Source organism: Sprattus sprattus (assembly GCF_963457725.1).
Source record: "Sprattus sprattus genome assembly, chromosome: 2".
NCBI classification, from domain to species: domain Eukaryota; kingdom Metazoa; phylum Chordata; class Actinopteri; order Clupeiformes; family Clupeidae; genus Sprattus; species Sprattus sprattus.
Genome location: NC_137921.1, coordinates 69705172 through 69727267, shown reverse-complemented (window position 1 = coordinate 69727267; position 22096 = coordinate 69705172). Strand labels below are relative to the sequence as shown.

General features: G+C 39.6%; 1 protein-coding gene across 1 annotated transcript in view; it reads right to left on the bottom strand.

The window, feature by feature from the left end:
• Positions 1–5921: 5921 nt before the first annotated feature.
• The window catches only part of LOC308382866 (cation channel sperm-associated auxiliary subunit gamma-like), a gene marked incomplete at both ends in the record, with an annotated part of 30251 nt that continues 14076 nt past the window's right edge, over positions 5922–22096 (bottom strand). The window contains 9 exons of the mRNA XM_080860387.1: positions 5922–6018; positions 6244–6345; positions 10746–10844; positions 10947–11010; positions 11372–11528; positions 15018–15074; positions 15681–15761; positions 16112–16218; positions 16496–16682. Coding sequence (XP_080716513.1) covers positions 5922–6018; positions 6244–6345; positions 10746–10844; positions 10947–11010; positions 11372–11528; positions 15018–15074; positions 15681–15761; positions 16112–16218; positions 16496–16682 — 951 coding nt within the window. The remainder of the gene's footprint in view (positions 6019–6243; positions 6346–10745; positions 10845–10946; positions 11011–11371; positions 11529–15017; positions 15075–15680; positions 15762–16111; positions 16219–16495; positions 16683–22096) is intronic.

The following is a 22096-nucleotide window of genomic DNA, read 5'->3' as shown; positions in this document are numbered from 1 at the left end:
CTTGGAATTTCATGCACACATACCTATGAAATACTCTTACATTCACTATTAAAATGCTCTCACCGTCACTACTGAAATTACTGGTGTGAATACATGTGAAACGCTTGCGCATCCTCATGTAAGAGCATATACATGTAACTGAAAAACGTATACGTACACATTTGAAACAATTACAAATATGTGCATGCATGAGTGTTTCAGATAGATACGTATAAATGTTTCACTTGTATACGTATAAGCATTTCATATGTATGTGTATATGCCACAGAGGTATGCATGTATGCGTGTGTGTTTCTCATATGTATGTGTAAGTGTTTCAGACAAGTCTGTATGTATGTGTGAGTGTTTCAGTAGTGAGTGTGTGAGCGTTTCAATAGTGAGTGTAAGAGTGTTTCATAGGTATGTGTGTGAGAGTGTCTCAATAGTTATGTCCTAAACGGCCCCTCATAGGGGCCAGTGTGTTTGACATGAACCACATCCTTTTCTCAGTGCAATGTCTTAACTAGCTCTGGTTAATGCTGCTTCACACCCAGCATGGGATGATGAACCTGTTGAAATTGTTTGTCAGTGTTTAACCCATAACGTGTGCATTACATTTGGTTGTGTTATTGTGTTTCTTTTGTTTATGAAAAGTATTTAAACAATACAAATAATACACGTATCTTTACCTGTGAGTGAGTGTGAATTTTAATAATAACACACCTTGGAGAATCACTCATTAACAGCAAACCATTCTGTACTTATGATCAACAGCGGGGGAAAAAAACACAAACTTTTAACATTTACATATTCACTCACTCAGGATTATCTTTGCAGAAGACAATCCTGAGTGAGTGAATATGTAAATGTGCTCTCATCCATCTTAAGTTCTTTACTCTTAATTAACTCATAACCCATTTCTATCAAGTACCCTGTATTTATCTATGTGGACTGAAGAATCAGTGCCAGGTCCGATTCAACTGCAGATGAACCAGAGACTCTGCGTGCCTTCATCTTCGAGCTCTTAAATGCATCATCTCACCAACAGAGATGTCAGACTCTGAAAAACACAAGTACAAGTACATTTGGTAAATCAAACATACTTGGCAGAAAAGAAAATATTTTACATTCAATGCATATTACCTATTTACTTTTTTTAACTTAAATTAGGTGTCCTTTATTTTCATTGTTGTTGTCAGAAGTGGTTTGTTCTGAACGCATGAGTGCATATTTTTTTTTTACAAAGGTGAATGTGATATGAATTCATATTAAATCGGTAATAATTCAGATAAAACATTTAACTCTATTGTAAAAAATAAATCTTTATTGATTTTTATCATTTAGACAGTTGAGGCACAAGCATGTACCAGCATGGCGCACATATAACATATTAATAATAAAAAGACAAAGACAAATGACCTTACCAAAAATAAGAAAATAACAGAAGAAAAAAATTAAATAAAAACCAACACATAAGCTTCTCGCAAGATTCTACTAGTTTTCACACACCTTCTCCGTTAAGTGTCATCCCATCGACTCCACCATGCTCAATGAATGAAAAGAATGGATTCCATATTTCCTCAAATTTACCTCTCACAATATAAGTAATGTTTTCAAAGACATGTTTATAGCCATTTCTTTCACCCAACTACCTACCCTAGGAGCTTTAATGTTCTTCCAATGTAGGCAGGGACGTGCACAGGACACTGGGCTAAGGTTGCTCGGGCAACTGCCCGTTTGCCCTCCTCGACTGAAGTTGCCCCTCCACAGGAAATATGTATATTTGCGATCACGGGGACGGGGGCGTGGCAGCAGCGGTTAGTGAGAGTTTAAAATGATATTGGCAAAATGTGCGATCAGATGACGGGGCGTGGCAGCGGCGGTTAGTGAGAGTTTAAAATGATATTGGCAAAATTTGCGATCAGATGACGAGGCGTGGCAGCGGCGGTTAGTGAGAGTTTAAAATGATATTGGCAAAATGTGCGATCAGATGACGAGGCGTGGCAGCGGCGGTTAGTGAGAGTTTAAAATGATATTGGCAAAATGTGCGATCAGATGATGAGGCGTGGCAGCGGCGGTTAGTGAGAGTTTAAAATGATATTGGCAAAATGTGCGATCAGATGACGAGGCGTGGCAGCGGCGGTTAGTGAGAGTTTAAAATGATATTGGCAAAATGTGCGATCAGATGACGGGGCGTGGCAGCGGCGGTTAGTGAGAGTTTAAAATGATATTGGCAAAATTTGCGATCAGATGACGGGGCGTGGCAGCGGCGGTTAGTGAGAGTTTAAAATGATATTGGCAAAATTTGCGATCAGATGACGAGGCGTGGCAGCGGCGGTTAGTGAGAGTTTAAAATGATATTGGCAAAATGTGCGATCAGATGACGGGGCGTGGCAGCGGCGGTTAGTGAGAGTTTAAAATGATATTGGCAAAATTTGCGATCAGATGACGGGGCGTGGCAGCGGCGGTTAGTGAGAGTTTAAAATGATATTGGCAAAATTTGCGATCAGGGGACAGGGGAGTTGCAGCGGCGGTGACAAAAATGAATGTGTTGCCCCTTTTTTCCAGGGCAGAGCAACTGCCCTTCAAAATTCCTGTGCACCCTGGTTTAAAACTTGCGTTGGCCCAAATGGGGCTAAAACAAGACAAGTTATTAGGAATTCTAAAGTACCTCTTGACTTCATACCAAACATTTATCATATTCAGTACTATTGGGTTAAAGATTGAGTTGAGTAGCCCAATAGTACCACTGTAAATTAGGACACTGAAGTCCTCCTCTATCGTATGGCAAATTTAGAAGTGATAGGCAGAGTCTAGGACGTCTGTTATTCCAAATCAAATAAGTGAACTTACTTGACCAATGTCTCCAGCCAAACGCGGCTGACGTCGTGCACTTAGGTAGTGATATTGAAGAAGAACATGTGTTATAATGAATTTAAATTAAAAGGTAAATCTAAAACCTTTTGTAAAAAGGTAAATATTTGTATAAAAAAAATATCGGTTATCGTATCGGCCACAATAAACCAATAATTATCGGTTATCTTTATCAACCCTTAAATTTCATATCGGTGCATCTCTAGTCTTTATCATTGAGAAGCATAACCAAAAAACATAAACATGCATAAAGCACAAAAGAAAACATAACACATACATTCAAATCCCATTAAATCCCTTGTTATAGGGCTGTCCCCCCCCCCCCCCCCCAAGTTGGCTTCTTATATGGGGTAGTTTGGTCCACAGGTGAGGAACTAACAGCTTCTCGCCAGTTATCTTATTACAATCCTTAACATTGCTAGTCTACTTCTACTCATGTTATGAACTTACCTGAACATGGCGTTTAGTTTGAATCTAGACTGATAGGCTATCTAAGCCTGTGATGACAAGCCATTTCAAAAAGAGAAATGTAACACTTATTGCTCGATACAACATTATATTGACCTAAATTCTCAGAACTGAGAGAAATGCACAGAATGAGCAAAATAACAATAGTACCTTGGTATCAATAAGTACCTGATTCCTTCAGCCCTTGTCCGAGCTTAAATCCTCCAAATGCGCCGCCGTTAACGACAAGACACCCAAAAAAAAAAAAAAAAAAGATTCCTATAGGCAGCATGGTCAGCTATTTTATATTAGCCTTCTGCCTACACGTGGAGGAAGCAGCCCGTTGCCTAACATACTTTAAGCCTTCTCTTCAATCTTTTTTTATGGAAAATTATATAATAAAAACACGCTGACTATCTTTCGCAGAAACGGTTGTCCTTCTCTACCTTCTCTCATTATCCAATCCTTCGACGAAGTGTTCCACCTCGCCATCGCAAACCACCCGATGGAAAGATGATCCTATGTTGGTTGATTCCCATCTCACGTAGCTTCTGTTGATTCCATTGTAGGCCATCTGTTTCTTGGGAGTTTCAGCTGAGACGTCTGACAATAATTGAACGGTGTACTCCTTGTATTTAAACGCCCCCTTCACTTTAGCCGCCCTTAGCACCTCTTCTTTTTGTTTGTAGTTGAGAAACTCCATGATGAGTGTTCTGGGTGGAGATGTACTGTTATTCACTTTCTGGGGCTGTGGGCCAATTCTGTGTGCGCGCTCCAATGCTAGCGGTGTGCTAGTTTTCAAGCCTAGAACTGAAGGATCTTTGCAGCTATTTTGCTGGTGCATCCATGTGTAATACCCATAACCACCCTGCTTTAGGAGTGAGGCCCAGTGTTATGAAAGGGTGAAGGCACATTTTGAGTAGAGGATACCAGATGTGTTGTAAACCGGTGTGTAATGGCTTCCATTTGTGATATTACAACACATTACACATGAATTTTTATGAAACGCAAAGCAATTACCAATTGTTCTTATCCATTTCTCCAAAAACGTGCATGCATCTCACCCTTCTTCATTCTCTGACAGTCCCACAAGCCTTGGATTATTCCTCCGACTGGTTCTCCATATCGTCAGCCCTTTAACTTGAGTTTCCAAATATTGAATGACGGTCTGAAGCTGAACCATTTCATCCTCTGCCCCTGAAATGCGCTCCTCTGCGACTTTCATTCTTTTAGTAACTTTTTTAATTACTTGGAACACACCGTCTATTTTATTTGTGACCCGCTTGTCCATCCCCTTTATGGCATTCATGACATCTGCATTGCTAGGGCTAGTGCTAACGCTAGCATCAACGTCTTTAACCACACACTCGCCATCTTCCTCTACATCTCCCTCATCGGCGTGGTCAGACAACTCTTGTTCTTTGTTGCCAGTTTTCTCTTGAGACATCTTTTTCTTTCTTCTACGCATCTTCCAACTTAATTATGATAGTCTTACAGCAGTTTTTAAACGGTTTATGAGTAGATTTTAAGGATTTAATTTTGCTACTGCAGGAGGGTTGATATCGTGCGGTCTCTCAGCACCTCTCCATAACCAAAGTCACTCTATTGTAAATGTATCTTTAAAAAAAAAAATGGAATTATCCATGTGAGAAACCTGTACCTGAGGTAACTGAAATATGTTGAATGAATGGGTCTTACCCTGCTCCATCTTAGGGCGGGAGAATGCAGCCTCATAAGCTGCCTTTCCCAGTTTTTTGACTCCAGGGCCAAAGCAGTGGAACACAATATAGCAGAAAAACAGCGATACTATGGTGGCCAGGGTCATCTGAGGTCAAATGAAGGTGGATAATTATAACATGTTAGACCAGTGAGTGGACAGATTTCTCCCTACTACTTTCCTACTGATGAAAATATTTCTATTTCCAAATATATTGTTTACTTCATTGTTTATATAAAAAAATAAAAATCATAAAGATTTGATTAATCTATAAGACAGTCCCTGCATGATTATACGATCTTGCATTTCATAAATACACACACATTTAAGGATTTCACCAGTGAAATTGCAGGTTACAATATTTGCCACAACACAAACTAACCTAACAAAGATTGAGACGTGTGCATTATACGTACAAAAAGATGGATGGAAGAATGGATGGTGTGATATGTGTGAAAGAAACCTACCAGCATGTAATAAAGTGCTCTTGATGGATCAAGGGGAAATCCATGAACTTGAATTACAAACCGCAGTGCATAGTCACAGTATGTGCTCATATCCACACCCCTGTAAGAAGACATTTACTGTTCACTATCTTCTTTTTCAGACACATCTATAATTCTATTTTTAATAAAGACAAGCTATTTACTACAGTGGATGAAGTGTTAGCTTTCAATTCTTTCTGTTCCCAGAGTTCATAAGTACAAATCATAAGTTAATTATCTATTCAGAGTTAAAGCGATCATTCAGCATTGTTTGTAACCTAACTATTCAATAAGGACCAGGTGATTTTTTTTTCTTACTGAACACACAGATTTGCTTCCTTTCGCACCCCGGTATTGTTATCTGAGATCACAAGCACACCAATGTTATCCATCTTTCTCTTTTCAGAGATGTCACCAACTCACTTGTTAGAGACCTCTATCACGAAGTAGAAATCAGGAGCCATTAGTCCCTGGGCAACCAGGTCTCCACATGGAGAGTTCCTCTGGCATATCCAACTACATACAGAAAATGTGTCACTTAGAGAGACCACTCAGGAGAGAGACTTAAAGAGACCACTCAAGCTTTCATTTTCGAGAACACATGGAGCATCATAAAACAATAAAATTAGCAATAATTAGCTTTTAATAGCAGTTATATGTAGATTTATAAAATAAACGTATAGTGTAGTGAAACTGAGTGCAAAGACTCAAAGAACAATACAATTTAGTCGACATTCATACCGAATCTTGTTAGTGGCTCCACTCAAAACTGCAAAGCCCTCTTTGGTTCTGTTGACTGCGCCTGGCAGGTCCTCATAAGTCCACATTAGAGTCTTCGTGGAGCTGACCAATCAAAGCAGACCATGACACCACAATCACACAACATTCCATTTCCACCGACAGCTTCAACCAATTTACATTTTAAAATGAAAACAAAAAACTGCTAATGGGTGCATACATTTTGGTGGCCTTTTAACAATTGTTCTTTAGCATTAACATTTAACATTTAATAAGTGTCTATACAGATCCACGAAACACTTTCGTTTTCAAGATTATCTGTGCTGTTACACTCCCCATTAAAAAATAGACATACTTTCAGTCTTGCATCTGGTGTAAATCAGTCTTTTTAAAAGTCATGTCAACATGTGGAGTTGTACGAGCTGCCAACATTATGTTTTAGAAAGTAGTAGCAAGCCGAGCGAGGTGAAAATGTTTTAGGCCGGGGGCCCCAGAAGCCAGAGCCTTACATGATCTGAGATGCAATCTAGGTCAGGAGTTTCCAACCTATTTGACTCCGATTATTTTAGCTTATCTATATTCAGGGTACCCCCAGGATTTTTCATCTCAAATTTAAGACTTTTTAAGACCTTTTCAAGACCACTTTAAATGAAATTTAAGACCAACATCGCACTTTTCCTGTTATGCATATGAATAAAATAAAAAAAAGGAATCATAAGACAGAACTATTTAAAACAATAACTGTGAGGGGTGGACGTGTGTGTGTGTGTTTGTGTACATGTGTGTGTGTGTGTGTGTGTGTGTGTGCATGCGTGTCTGGATACGTGTGTGCGGTTGTAATACAACAGATCCTACAGCCTTTGGAGCTCTGCACTTTTAGCAGCAATGTGTTCATCCAGTTTGATGAGTTCCAGTTTGATGAGTTCAGCCAACTTATTATAGCGGGAGCTTTTCCATAAAAGTTGCTGTGTTTTTTAGGTGTTTGTTGAAATTAAATTGAGGGAGCAGGTGGAAGTTGTGATAAGAGTTGCAAATTTCCCTCTTTGTAATTATAATTGAGTTATTTGTTAAAAATAAGTTATTAATAAACAAACATTCATTAAATAACAAAACCATTGAAAAATGGTCCTCTAAATAACCTCACCCACATGCCAAATTAAATATTTACCGGGGCTACAAATTTTTTGCAAAATAGGCTGTTCTGGCCTCTGCTTATTCATGAGGTCAGCAAATGTATATTACTTGTAATGTTGTTATGGAAACAAACACCGTATTGGACTTTTACATCATTCAAATGTTCCTCTCGTGGAAGTGGCAACAGCTGTTATCTAGAAACATAGTTATGCGATGTAATGCTAAACACGTAGTGAGAACAGAGGCTTTACTTATCAACAACGAAGTGCACCTGTTGGTATTACAAAAGGACCACCAGTAAGACTGAATAAAGTGTTATGAATATCTCAGCCTTCACATATAATGGGGGAAAAACAGCCTGTGTCACTGTGATCTGACGTCCTGTCCTGCACGCCTTTCTGCCATTATCAATCGGTTTAGCTATCCTTGTTCATTTATTTTATCTGTATAGGTTATGTTGTTCATATATTAATTTAAAGTTGTCCAATTTCAACTGACCCATTCTTCAACACTATGCTACCTTATCTTCAAACAGAAAGTAACGTTAAAATCTCAATTGCAACAGCTTTCGAGGGTTTGGGAAATAATCGCTGCTGATTTGCTTACTACTTATTTACATGTTTGGTGGAGGCAATCCAGAATTAGTGTTGATGAAATTATAATCAAGTCACCCAAACTGCCGCGAAAAAACCGGGAGTCGCCAAAAAGCACACTGTTTGCATCCCGTGTCTGGGCAGTGTCCTAGATAACTGTCTAGCTAGCTTGCGCAGCTAGTGAATAGCTAACATTAGCTAGTTTATCCTTTATATTGTGTCAGCATCTCAGCCAGTTCAGAGCCATATGGTTGCCTGATATTTTGGATGCGACGTTTGGGTGTACTTAGATTCGTTGTCACAATGAACAATAAACAAATGTGGACTTGATGAACGAAATTAAAGACCTGTTGACGAAATTTAAGACCTGTTGACAGAATCTAATACCTTTTCAAGGCCTTAAATTATGAATACTAAATTTAAGACTTTTTCAAGTTTTTCAGACCTCGCGGGTACCCTGATATTCCATTAGGCTAATTAAATCTATAATCCATTCATTCTAATTAATAAGCGATTGTCATGTGTCACAAAAAGCAACATCAGCACCTGCTACAGGTGGAGGCCTAGAAATGAATTAAAGAAAATCTAACTGATAGGTATTGCATCAAAATTGTATTGTGCACCAGAAAACAACATAAAACCACACAGAGAACTCAGTTGCAGTAGGCCTAAGCCTATTTGTGCACAGCAAACAAGCAAGGAAATAAAACCAGAATAGACCCAAAAGATAGCATGTAGGGCTGCAACTAACGATAATTTTGGTAATTGATTAATCTATTGACTATTTGTTCGATTAATCGACTAATCTAAGGATTATTTCCATACATTTAAATAATGATTCAAAATGTTGGAATTTCAATTTCAAATGTATGAGTAACAAGTTAATACAAATGTAATCATCGTAATAAATACATTAAATAGTAATACAAATTAAAAGTGCAAATATACTTTTGAAAGTAAAGAGAAAGTGCAAATAAAGTTTTAAAAGGAACTCAAAATAGCAATCAAGCCTCTGCAAGTGCAAATTAACTGGGCTGCAGGTGACATTCAAATTCAACATATGAAAAACAAAAGATTCACAATCTTTTGTTTGAAGATTGCTAAGTGGAGGAGGTTAACGTTAACAATAGCGTTAACAAGCATCCTCCATGAGACGTTCTGTTTTCAAACATGTAAAAACTTACAATAAGTTATAGATATATGTCTATGATAATTGCTGCTTGATGCTTACTGTTCTCATGCTCCCACATCCCATTCTCTTTGAAATACTGAAATAGTGCTTCTTAAATTACAAATTGACCATCATTGAGAAAAATGACAACTTTTCTGATAGCCATAGCTTTGTTTATTGTTTCCATGGTAACATGAGCCATCTCAGAATAATTCGCTTTATCTTAAACAATTATAAAGGGAAAAGGTAGAAACTCTCAGGGTGCCTGTGCAACTTCGTATGAAGTTCGTGTTCACGGACATCTTTAACACCTCACTGGCTGAATGTGTGGTACCGGCCTGCTTTAAAACATCCACCATCATCCCCGTTCCGAAAAAGCAGAGGATCACAGGCCTTAGCGTAGAGCCCTGCCTTAAACCATTTTAATGGAGGAGTTCAATTTGCATGAAATGATAGCTAGTTATCTAGCTGACGTCATAGTGTTCTCCATTTATCTTAAACAATTATAAAGGGAAAAGGTAGAAACCCTCAGGGTGCCTGTGCAACTTCGTATGAAATTGTTCATATTCATGAGGGCATATTCACAGATATTTACACAAGTTCATCACTAAGCTAGCAGCTGCCAACTGTATGTACCGCACCTACTGTATGTGTGTGTTAAGAATGCTGATATATATATATAAAAAAAACAGTAGTCAAGCTGCAAATTGAATGGTGATTTAACAGCTGAATTTATATCAAAACTACCCGTCGCCCTCGCCTCAGCTCTTACCGCTGGCAAAGTAAATGCACTTAAACAAACCACACGAAAATTTTTAAAAATTGGACTTCACCAAACTTGAGGTATTCCTCCTGGCATGGAAGGATAGTCTTCTAAGCTATTAACGAGTACTCTCTGAGGCGAAATCATCTTACTATTCTTCATTGATTGATAGTAATAAAAACAACCCAAAGTTTCTATTTAACACTATTTCTAGGTTAACAAAAAACCACAACACAATCGAACATTCTGTTCCCATAATCTTTAGTGGTAATGATTTCATAGTGCATCCTATAGCCATATTTTTGGTGTGGTTTGGGCTGATTGCCTCGTTGCTTCCTGTACAGCATACAAGCGTGTTGCAACTGTCACCAGCCAATTGGGCACTGCTGTATACCCTGCAACCATAAAGCTTACGACTGATACCTCCATAAGTACACTACGAAACTAAATGTCATATGCCAGCATTACTAAACATATCTTCTCCCTTTCTCTTTCTCTCTCTCTCCTTCCATATCATATTGCTTATGCCTATAATAACACTGATAAAATAGCCATATTGCCTACTGTTAAATCTACTACCCTATTGGCCCCCAACTACGCAAGGGACAAATCATAATACGGCTTACATATATGTGAGCTTTAGGGCTGGTTGGATGTCAACACATGCACGTGGCTGCATGCTAGATGAATGATATCGATTTGTTGGGTGATGCGTAGGATATTAAGCGTAGCAGCGTAATTGGGGCCTCGAAATCGTATCTGCTATGCCAAAATCGTGTATGTTGGCAGCTCTGGTTGTAACAGCCATGTCATTACGAGTAGTTATTCCTGGTAAATCGCTTACCTGTGGTTGTTACTGTTATACATTAATACTTCTTCGGGACTATAGTAGCGGATATTGTTCCTGGAGTACGCACCACCCCCCACTACATTGAAGGTGTAGCTGAGGAGTCACAGAAATAACAGATCAATCTCACTGAAAAGATCGCATACACATACACAGTATATATACACAACATAACAGCACATCCAGTCATCCTCATACCTGCCCAGGAATGGCCCAGATTCCCCAGACACCATGTCCTGGATGAGGAAAAAGGGATAAAACACTGTGCAAAGAGAGAGAGAGAAAGATGATAAATTGTGCACATTTGCATAAACAGCATACTGTATGAACTGAAAAAGTATGGGAAAAACTTGCAATACCCTGAATAGTTGAATGCTTATTACTAGCATACATCCTGGATGTGTCATTGCAGCCTGCACACCTCCTAATCTATTCAGTTCAGTTTAATTTAATTATGTTGCAAAAATAACAATGGGAATTGTCTCAAAACACTTTAGAGAGCCTTGAGCATGAACACCTTACAGCAAGCAATTATCTCATTTCACGCATACATTGCATATGCGCTTTTGCCATTCTAACTCTCTTAATCTCAATTATCTAAACTCTATAAGTGCAGGACTCACAGTCCTCATAGTAGAAGCAGGGGATGTCAGATGCGGGGTAAGGGCAGTTGAAGTAGCGCTTGTTGAGACGGGTACACTCCTCCAGTGTTTTAGTGATGTCCAAGGCCAACCGCTTACCAGGAGGACAGCCAATATAGACGGTCAATCTATTCAGACCCTGTTGGGATTGGACGAGGAAATTATGTATGTATACTAGGCATGGGAAGATTCACCGATGCGCATCGGAAAATCGATACGACATGTAAGATGCGGTTGCATCGATTTGCAAACGTCTGCATCGGTAAAAACCGCACATAAACTCGAGATGCATCGTATCAAAATTATCTGCATCGATACAAACAGATTATTATCTATTATTATAACTTTTTAGAAACGTGTCTCTGAGTTCCAGTTGTGTTTCTATCCCTACTAGTCCTACCAGTCCTACCAGTCTCTGCTCAAATCTCGGCTCAAGGCTCGCGCTAATAGGCGGGTCCAAACAAACGTGCTATTGAAAAGAGGCAGCCAGCCAGACAGATAGCGCGCTAGCATGGAGGAAAACGAAACGGAGGTAATACATTCGGTTGTGGGCTTTAAGTCTACGGTATGTAAAGATTTTGGCTTCTACAAACGAGATGGAGAGCTGGATAAGACAACGGCCATATGTAAACTATGCAGAGCAGCGATAAAATATACAGGCAGCACAACTAATATGTCGACACATCTGAAGCGGCGACACAACATGGTCCAGTCCCCGGAGACGTCAGCTAGCAGTGCTACTCCAACACCTTTACAGTGCATGGAGATAATGAGTATACCCCTTTTGAAAAGTAACATTATGAACTATATTTCAATAAGAACACGTGTTATTTCCAAAATGTCACCTAAGTTACATTATTAACCTTACTTTGCTCATCAGATATTGTATGCACATTTTGGGCATAACATTTACCTATGCACATTTAGGAAATAACTTGTGCTTATTAAAATGTTGTTCAAAATGTTACTTTTCAAATGGGGTGTACTCATCAATGGTGTGCATTGTATATTTTGGGGAAAATGCAATATGTTCCTGTTAATGCTTTCCTATTAGTTTTTATAGTGGATGGAATCTCCTGGCCTGGACCTTTTTGTATTAGCCCATTTTATTTGGTTTACCTCATGTATAAACGTAAAGCACTTTTAAAGGCTTAACTGGAAAACATGCCTTTGTGTAGGGCTTAAATTGTTCTACAACATGCACTAAAGAGAAATCTGAATTTTTGTTAAAGGTTACACTTGTATCCTAAAGTTCCAGAGACCTACAATGAATTACTCTCTAAGTTGTACTTCCTTTGTTTCAAAATAAAAGGTACAGCCAGCTTTAATGCTTCAAGTGCCATAACTTGAACTATGTATTCCATGGTGTACTTTTCTTCTGCATTGCATCGCATCGTATTGTATCGTATCGTATCGTATCGTATCGCACTGGATCGCATTGTTTTAAAATTAGATCGTACTGTATCGCACCGGATCGCAGGAGGTAGGAGAATCGTATCGTATCTTATCACTGGTAATTCCATGAATCGTGAATTAATCGAATCGTTGGTAGTGTATCGAGATGTGTATCGTATCGCCTTGATGGTGAAGATTCCCATCCCTAATGTATACCGTTATGTTTGTGTTTGAACAGTATGTACAAGGTTGCACCCATCGCTTGGATATTAAACTAACCCAAAGCTGAACAGATCTATTTGTTGTTCAATAGGGATGCTCCGATCTGATCGGCGCCAATCCATATAGGCTGATATTCCCATTATCAGTTTTGAACGTCGTTCTAAAAACGGCCGATCAAACATGGCCGATCAGACATAAAATCTGCGAGAACTACTATCAGAGACGTTTCAATAAAACGTTAGAGATAGGCATTTCAGGCCACCAATGGTAAGAAATGATTCTTACTGCACTGTGCTCCTAACCCAGAAAAATTGGGAGCACCAGCAAATATCTAGGCGCACCACTATAAAAGGCGTGCTGGAAAACCGTTATTCTGTCACTTCCGGTTTTATAAAATACCTTAAAATCCTCAGAGTGACGGTCATATTTCAAGGTAGCAGGTTGCAGCCTTGAAGCTGCCTTTTACCTAAAAATATGTGCGCCAGCTACCTCCGGCAACTGCAAATTGTAAACAAAGATGACGGACCAAACTCAGTTTACAGATGTGTTGTGTTTTTTTTTTAAAGTTACAGAGAAATAGACACTGTACTATCCGATAACGCCATTATTGTAATCAGCAATAATGGTTGATGTGATTTGTGAGGCTCAGACAACTTTCTAACACTAGCACATTAGCCTAACGTTCTTTCAGCTTACCAACGTGACACGTTATAGTACATGCTATCTTAAAAGATCGTTCGAATTCACCTGTAAAAATATCTCAGACATCTTCTTAGCGAGACATCTAGGTAGTGAGACGGCTATCTTACTTTTAAGAGTTAGGGCAAGAGATGATCCGAGAACAAATCCTATGCACAGAGTGCGTTAGGGTTGTGTCTGCACCGCATAACAATACAACTGAATTGTTCAACCACCTGAGATTTCACCACAAACCACAGTATGATGAATGCGTTAAGGCTGAAGCTAACGTTACCTCACTGAATCACCCTCTATCTCCAACGTCAACCCAGAAATCCATAACAGCGACCCTGCATAGCGCGACAGGGTATTAATCCCAAATGTATTTCTATTTTGCTTCAGGTGAATAAGAACCGTGTAAGTTTTACTTTGATGCAAAGATTTTTTACATTAGCCCATTTTCTAGGCGCAGGCCTTACATTTTTGCTTATTTCTATAGGTGCACCGTGGTTTCAAATCAAGTCGCACAGCCAAAATTCCAGTCGCATATGCGACTAGATCAGTCGCAGTCACGAGCCCTGTAGCGAGCAACTTTTCAGCACAGCAGGCCATATTTTAGATGAGAAAAGGAACAGGTTGACTCCTAAAAATGAAAATCTGCCAGTGATGCTGCTTAATCAGAAGTAAGGTTTGAATACTCTAGTATGCCCCCTCTCCGAGTGAGTTAGTGAGTGAGTGCGTGTGTAAAGTGAGTGAAGTATGTGAGTGGGAGTGAGAATTTAGTTGTTAAGAATAATTAATTTCATAAATAATGCTACACAATAAATAGAATGGTTCAATCGACACCGTGATTGGTGATCGGTGTAATCAGATCGGCAGATCCTGATTTCAGTGATCGGTGATCGGCACCAAAAAACCTTATCGGGGCATCTCTTTTGTTCAAGTACGTCTAAACAACAAGGCAACTGCAATATATCATTGATTTTTCTCCTCCAGAAATGTCCATGAGTGTATACATCCCAGACTTTAGAGTCCCTTGTAACATATCTTTAAACGGCGATGACTCAAACACAGGATCCTGTCATTTCTTCATGCTTACCACTGACCATCTCGGTGTGCATTTCTCCATGCTCACCACTGACTATTCTCCATGTGCATTTCTCTCACATTCTGTGTAGAAGCTCCGTAGCCATGTTTTTATATGAACTGTAACTAAGTGAAATTTTTGAGATTGTCCAATGTTTTTGTTAAGAAAATGTTGTTAGTAAAATAGGTCAAAACTGCACACTCCACCTCAAATCTCTATTGGAAAAGGTTAGGCGAGAAAACTCACCTGAGAAATAATCCCAAGGTTGGTTTGCTGGAAACACTTCATGTCTGAGTCGCTCACCTGAAATTGCACAAACAGGATTTCTCCTGAGCACAGGTGTGGGCATATGGGAAATGGAGGAAGCATTGTGCTCCTCACAAAATGTCTTCTCTGTGATCCAATCACCTCAACTTATACGTCCATAACATATTTTCAATCATCTTCCACCCACTGTGCAGCATTCCTGCATGTTTTTACATCGAAAGCTAGCATTCCTGAGCCTTTTCATTGCTTGCAGAGACTGGTCATTTATGGGTACTATTTAATAAAGCTGCCCGCTGTGAACCGGCAAAGTATCAGTTTCTCAAGCTAGAGATTCTGATGTTCTTATCCACCTTCACGGTTGTGCTTCCCGCTTCTTTCCGTATCTTGGTTACAGCATTCAGTTTCTCGCCAATGTCTGTCCTGTAATAGCATTAGATTCTAAAAACAATGCTAGACTGATGCGTTTCAGAAGAAAGCTCTTTTTTTGCATATTTCTTGCATGTTCTGCATAAGGTTTCTTTCTGATTGACACCTGTTGTGATTGTGCTTCAAGGGGGTTCAGACCCTGGGCTCCAGAAATTGTATTGTTTTGGCGCTATATACAGTAAATCAAATTGAATTGAATCGTCTGTAGGTCATCACCTTCAAGACCACAGTGAAGGGCAGGAGTCCCTCTCCAGCCAGGGACTGTCCTGGGAACGCCCCTCTGTCGGAGATCGTCACCTGAGCCAATGGGAGAAGCATGGGTGTGTCACTCCAAGCATGATCTTAGGGTTAATGGTGCACTTAGTAGCTCTTAATGTGAAAAACTTAAAAAAAACACACACAACCAACACAAGAACAATTGCCAACTATTATTCTTCAGATACAATAAGTGTTATTAATATGTTATTAATAATTCATTATTAAATGATCTTTTTCTCAACAACAAAAAAACACTGACTATCCCCTTAACATTTAAGTATCAAGCAGACTAATTATTTGGCTGCACCGACTAGGGAAACAAAGAGATAATGTCAAAAATATCAGACAGCATAAGCAAAAATATGTAATGCTGTAAATGTGTGAGCTACCTCGTGAAGTATGGCTGCGCGATTGTAGAACTCGTGCCTGACAACGGCTACATACACAAACCTATCGTCTGAAACCTCTGATGAAAGCCATGTGTGCTCGATAGCAGCTAAAAAACACACAAATAGATACATTTGAGCTTTATCATTGAGCATACCAAATTGGCATACAGAACAGTGAAGATATACATTTGTATAGGTATGTGTGCTACCTGGGTATCAAGCTAATGAACACCCCCTTCCCATCTCCTCAATGGTCAAACTAATTTGACACTAATTCACACCCTTTGACAGTTACTGCACCTCGCCAAGTATGCGTCTCCATGCTCATATAATTACTTAATCATCAAAACGTTTAAGCTCTTGAAACCCCTGTACATTACCCACCTCGAGAATCTTCGTTGGGCGATCCAGTGTTGATATACAATGAAAAACTAAAAGATCCTCCTAGATCCAGGTACACTTTATCTGGAAAGGTGATATCTGGATTCTCGTATATCCGTGAATATCCGTCCATCTCAACATTGAATCCAGAAGAAGATACTCCATTGCTGGCCATGTAGAAGAAATAGTCCTGTGACAGAGGCATAAAAGTAATGCAAATACCGTAACTTCCAGACTATTGACCACGCTTTAAACATTGATTTTGCAAAATCTCCGCAGGTGTTTCCTATACACAAGAATGCATTTTCCCCCGCCTGGTAGTTATGTAGATAGTAACAAGCACAGTAACTCTGCCAGATAAAACGTTAATGGGTCGGCTGGGATGATGTTAAATGGCTTCACATTAAACAATTCTGAGAGAAATAATGGGACATCAGCGGAGGAAAGAACTAATCTGATATCAATGTAGTGTTAGTGAATGAGAGGGGAGAAGTCCCCCCTTCACCTTGCCCTTCTCGATCATGAAAGTTGAATTGCTTCACTACCCACTGCAAGCAGGTCTGAAGATAATCGTTTGTGGTTCTAGGTCAACAGGGGATCATTTAACAATTAGACGTTTAGCATCCATTCCAAGTCTACACAATAACACTTAATAAGGGGGTGTACAACTACATGGCATGAGGTATCGTTCATTAAACTGCGGTTAATACATGGGTATGGTCAATACACTGGCTGGTTTTATAAAATTGGATAACATACGATTATGGATTTACATACGGTTCAGTTAATACTCTGGAAAAAATGGTAATAACGTTAAAGTTCCTGTGGGAAATCAATAAATAACCCTAGCCAATAAAAACAGTGGGGCACAGGGGTACAAACTCATCAGGGAAGAAAAAGGGAGGGTCCGGGGCATGCTCCCCTGGGAATTATTTTATATATAAGAACATTTTGCACATTTTCAAGTTCAATGCATCGATCTGTTGCACTTTGACAGCAAAATTCAAGACCTATGAAGAACTTTGTGCTGTTGTGAACAATTTTGTGCTCTGGTAACAGTTTAATCATATACATCAAATTGCTTTGAACTAGAGATGCTCCGATCAGCATTTTTGGGGCCGGTCACCGATCACCAAAATCATGATCTGCCGATTGCCGATCACTGCCGATCACAGAATGGCAGGGAAATGGTAATCTTTTATCTATAATCTAGCAGATTTCGCACTGTTGAAAAGGCTGCCGCTATCAACCAGCGGTTAGTCCGTTTCATGTCAACAGTAGGTACACTATAGATAGTATTTAATGTAAGGTTTAATCATTCACTGTTTGGTGATTATTATTGTTAACATCATTTAGTTATTCCGCTATTTCAAATGGTTACCGTTGTTAACGCTCAAATGGAATGTTCACCGTAACGCAGCACGGAGTTAAAGGGACAGATCCACTTTCATGTTACAGCCGTAATATATTCAGATTCATATCTATATGTCTTGTTATTTATCATTTCTGTAGAAACCACGGTCATCAGTCATTCATATTCATCCTACCAATTAATGTCTTGCGAGTGTGTGTGTGTGTGGAAAATAAATACCGTTCTTCTTTTCATCGTTGGAACTTTGACATTATTTGTTCTTACCGGACAATCTGTGACGATTGGATATTATAGCTTTCATACGGATCCTTTTGCTAGCTAAATAGCTAACCCTAGACACTTTTAATAACCTTAAACTATTGAAATGGAAGAGTTCAATTTGCATTAAATGATAGACAGTTATCTAGCTCAGGGGTCTTCACCTTTTTTCAGCCCAAGAGAGACACTGAGCAGGGACTACCACCCCTGCTGTCCCAAATTTAGGCCTGATATTCATATATTTTATTGGAACTAAGTGTCAGTCACACACACACACACACACTCCCCTACGTATGTTTGAACAGAATTACACATTATCTGCCACACAACTCGTTTCAATTTATTCTGATTATTATTGATTTTTTTTCTCCATTACAGTAAGCCATCACTCAATTAGGGAGGGACAAAGAATTGAGTAGCTTGAGAAGCTTAAGTATTGATGGAACTGGAAATATTGTACATTAACTGCTTGCTCTGTATCTGCAACTTACTCTGGATGTGTACTCTGTCTCTCTCAGCAATTGACATGTGACCCTCCCATCCCCCTCTTCCTGCTAGAGTCCTTTGTGTCCTGGCATCAACCCCCTCCCCCCCATAGGTGAACCTCTCACTGTATCCCCCCCCCCCTCCTCTCACCTAAAGGGTGTGGCCCTCCCCCCCTCCTTCTGTACTGTAACCTGACTGAATGTATAAATGCCATTGCATTCTGCTATCAGGTAGGCCTTTCTCTGAGCAGCAGCTGAGAGGAGGACTCCACGCTGAATTAAACCTCCAGAAACCTGATTTCGTCCTCCGGTCCCTTCTTCAACTTTAGCGTGCTTATTAATATTCTGTCAGTATGGATGAAATATCTCACACCTAGTTAATGATCTGACGTTTGAGAATTCATCACTCATGTCTTTGGCAACAACATTCTCCCTATGAAGCATTTGGCCAGGGTATATCATGTTCACGGAAAAAAAATTCGACCACTTTGAAAATCTCTGAACTTGTTTTACGTCCAGGCAACTGCTTACAGAATAGAAATTCCTCCTGAATCTCATTTTGGTCGACAAATCACAAAAAAGCGAAAAGCTGAGCGTCGTTTGACACATTGGTGGATTCATCTAATTGTAGTGCAAAATAATCTGCCTTCGGGAGTTTTGCGACTAAAAGTGCCCTCACATCAGCTGCCAATTTATCAATAGGGCGGGCATTGGGATGCTTTTCAGGTTTTTTACATACTCATCCTTCCCAAACATTGTTTTGCACATATCACTAGCTGCTGGCAAAATTAAACATTCCGCAATTATGTATGGAATTTTGGTCTCAGCAACACGTAATGCAACTTAATAAGAGGCTTTTAAAGCTAGCTTGCACACTCCGGCTGATTGTCTCATCAAGGTCTGCTGGCCCTCAAAAGTTATTAAACGGGAAATATTAAATGTTTTTTTCTTTCAAGTGAGCATTTGTTGTCTTAAAGTGTCTTTGCCGTTTTGATGGTTCATTGTTTCGTTTGATAGCACAGAAGAGAAAACAACGCACACTGGTAATTTGTCACCATCGGTCTCTTTGTAGGTGAAGCCAAACTTCAGTTAATTCTCTGAATAATTACATGTCTTCTGCCGTTTGCGCTTTTGGCTGTTCATGGAAGGAGTGTTGGCATTGTCTGAAGGTAGATCATCTGAACCGCCATCGGGTTATTTGGCCCAAACATGTTCATGTGCAACGTAAACAACAATCAATTGTTTATGTTGACAAGTACTCATGTTCTACAGACACACCATACAATTCATATCAGCATGAATGTTATATGTAACTTACACCGCGTTCCACATTATTATGCAAATGACACTTTGCTCAGATTTTCCTAAATAGTAATGCACATTCAGTCAGTATAATTTTCAATTCATCAACTGTTAGAGTATAATTCAAATTGTATTGAACAAACCTCCCAATGATAACAGTATTTTTTTCAAAAATAAAAAACTCAAAATGCAGTGTTCCAAATTATTATGCAGAGTTTCAAAGTCTCAGAGTTTCAAGATATTTTATAGGTTGTAAAGACCTAAAAATTGTCATTTGTTGAATTTGCAGCATAAGAAGGCCATATTTACTGAAATCAAAAAAAGTTTTAATCAAAAACATCTTAACAGGTCAAGTTACATGTTAACATAGGACCCCTTCTTTGATATCAACTTTACAATTCTGACATCCATTGAACTCATGAGTTATTTGATTGTTTCTGCTTTAATATCTTATCAGGATGCCATAATAGCCTCCCAGAGCACCTGATTGGATGTGAACTGCCTTCCACCCACATAGATCTTTTGCTTGATGATGCTCCAAAGGTTCTCAATAGGGTTAAGGTCAGGGTAAGATTGGGGTCACACCATGAATTTCTCTTCTTTTATGCAAAGAATACCTCTGGGGCATTGGCTGCTATAGCCAATGCCCCAGAGGTATTCTTTGCAGCATGAGATAGTGCATTGTCATGCATAAATATGACTTTGCTATGGAAGGCGTGACTCTTCTTTCTGTACCACGGAAGAAAGTGGTCAGTCAGACACTCTACATACTTTGCCAAGGTCATTTTCACACCGTCGCGACCCTGAAGGGGCCTACCAGCTCTCTCCCCATGATTCCGGCCCAAAACATGACTCCGCCACCTCCTTGTTGACGTCTTAGCCTTGTTGGGACATGGTGGCCATTCACCAACCATCCACTACTCCATCCATCAGGACCATCAAGGGTTGCAAGGCACTCATCCGTAAACAAAACAGATTGAAAGTTAGTCTTTATGTAGTCCTGAGCCCACTGCAACCTTTTTTGCTTGTGAGCTGGGTTGAGGGGTGGCCGAATACGGTTTAAGGACACCTCCAAACCTCTTGAGCATCCTACATCCTGAAGTTCGCGAGACTCCAGAGGCACCAGCGGCTTCAAAGACCTGTTTGCTGCTATTCAATGGCATTTTAGTGGCTGCTCTCTTGACCCTACGCATTTGTTTGGCAGAAATATTCCTTATCTTGCCTTTGTCTGACCGAACCCACTTGTGCTGTGAATCAGTGACAAATTTCTTCCCCATCCGATGATCATGCGCAATTCTTTTGGAAACATCCAATGTTGTGATACCTTGACCAAGGTATAGCACTATTTGCCGCTTTTCAGCAGCAGAGAGATCCTTTTTCTTCCCCATTTGGCCTGAAACATGTAGCTTGCTTAATAATGTGGAACATCCGTCTTAAGTAGTTTTCCTTTGATTGGGCTCACCTGGCTAACTAATTATCTCAGGTGTCTGAGATTGATTTCAATCATTCAATTAGCCCTGAGACACAAAACCACCCATGACTTAAATTGAAAAACAAAAAAAATTATGTTTATGACCCTTAAATCCAATTTGCATAATAATGTGGAACGCGGTGTATAAGCAGCTAAACTCCGGGCCAAACTCTGCTGACGGCTGTATCTTTTATGTAAATCTAATTTTTGGGGCGTTTTCGTGCTTGGATTTTTTCTAGTTACCGAGAGACAGAAAATTTACTATCCGATAACATCGTTATTGTAACCAGCTAAAGTGGTTGATGTGATTTGTGAGGCGTCTATCAGCAAACTCTCTGACTTAAGCACGTTAGCCTGCGTTAGATAGCCTAACTTATAGCCTTACTTTCTTGCAGCATACCAACGTGACACGTTACCGTAAATGCCATTTGAAAAAGGCCGCTCGTAACCAAGGTTTTTTTTAAAAAAATGCCTTCACCCAAAAGACATGCCTTGTATTACACCTGTATATTACGGCATTAAGGCAGCTACCTTCCATTTCAAACAAACCCGAAGACTTGAAATAAAAAGCGTGTCTGTGATGAAGACAGGGGTTGGCCAAACGAACAAGCTTGAAAAAAAAATATTCATGACAGCTTGCGATCGCAGATTACTTCGAGGGTCCCCCCCCCCCAACATTTTTTATTGCATATCTACACGAATCACACAAATAACCT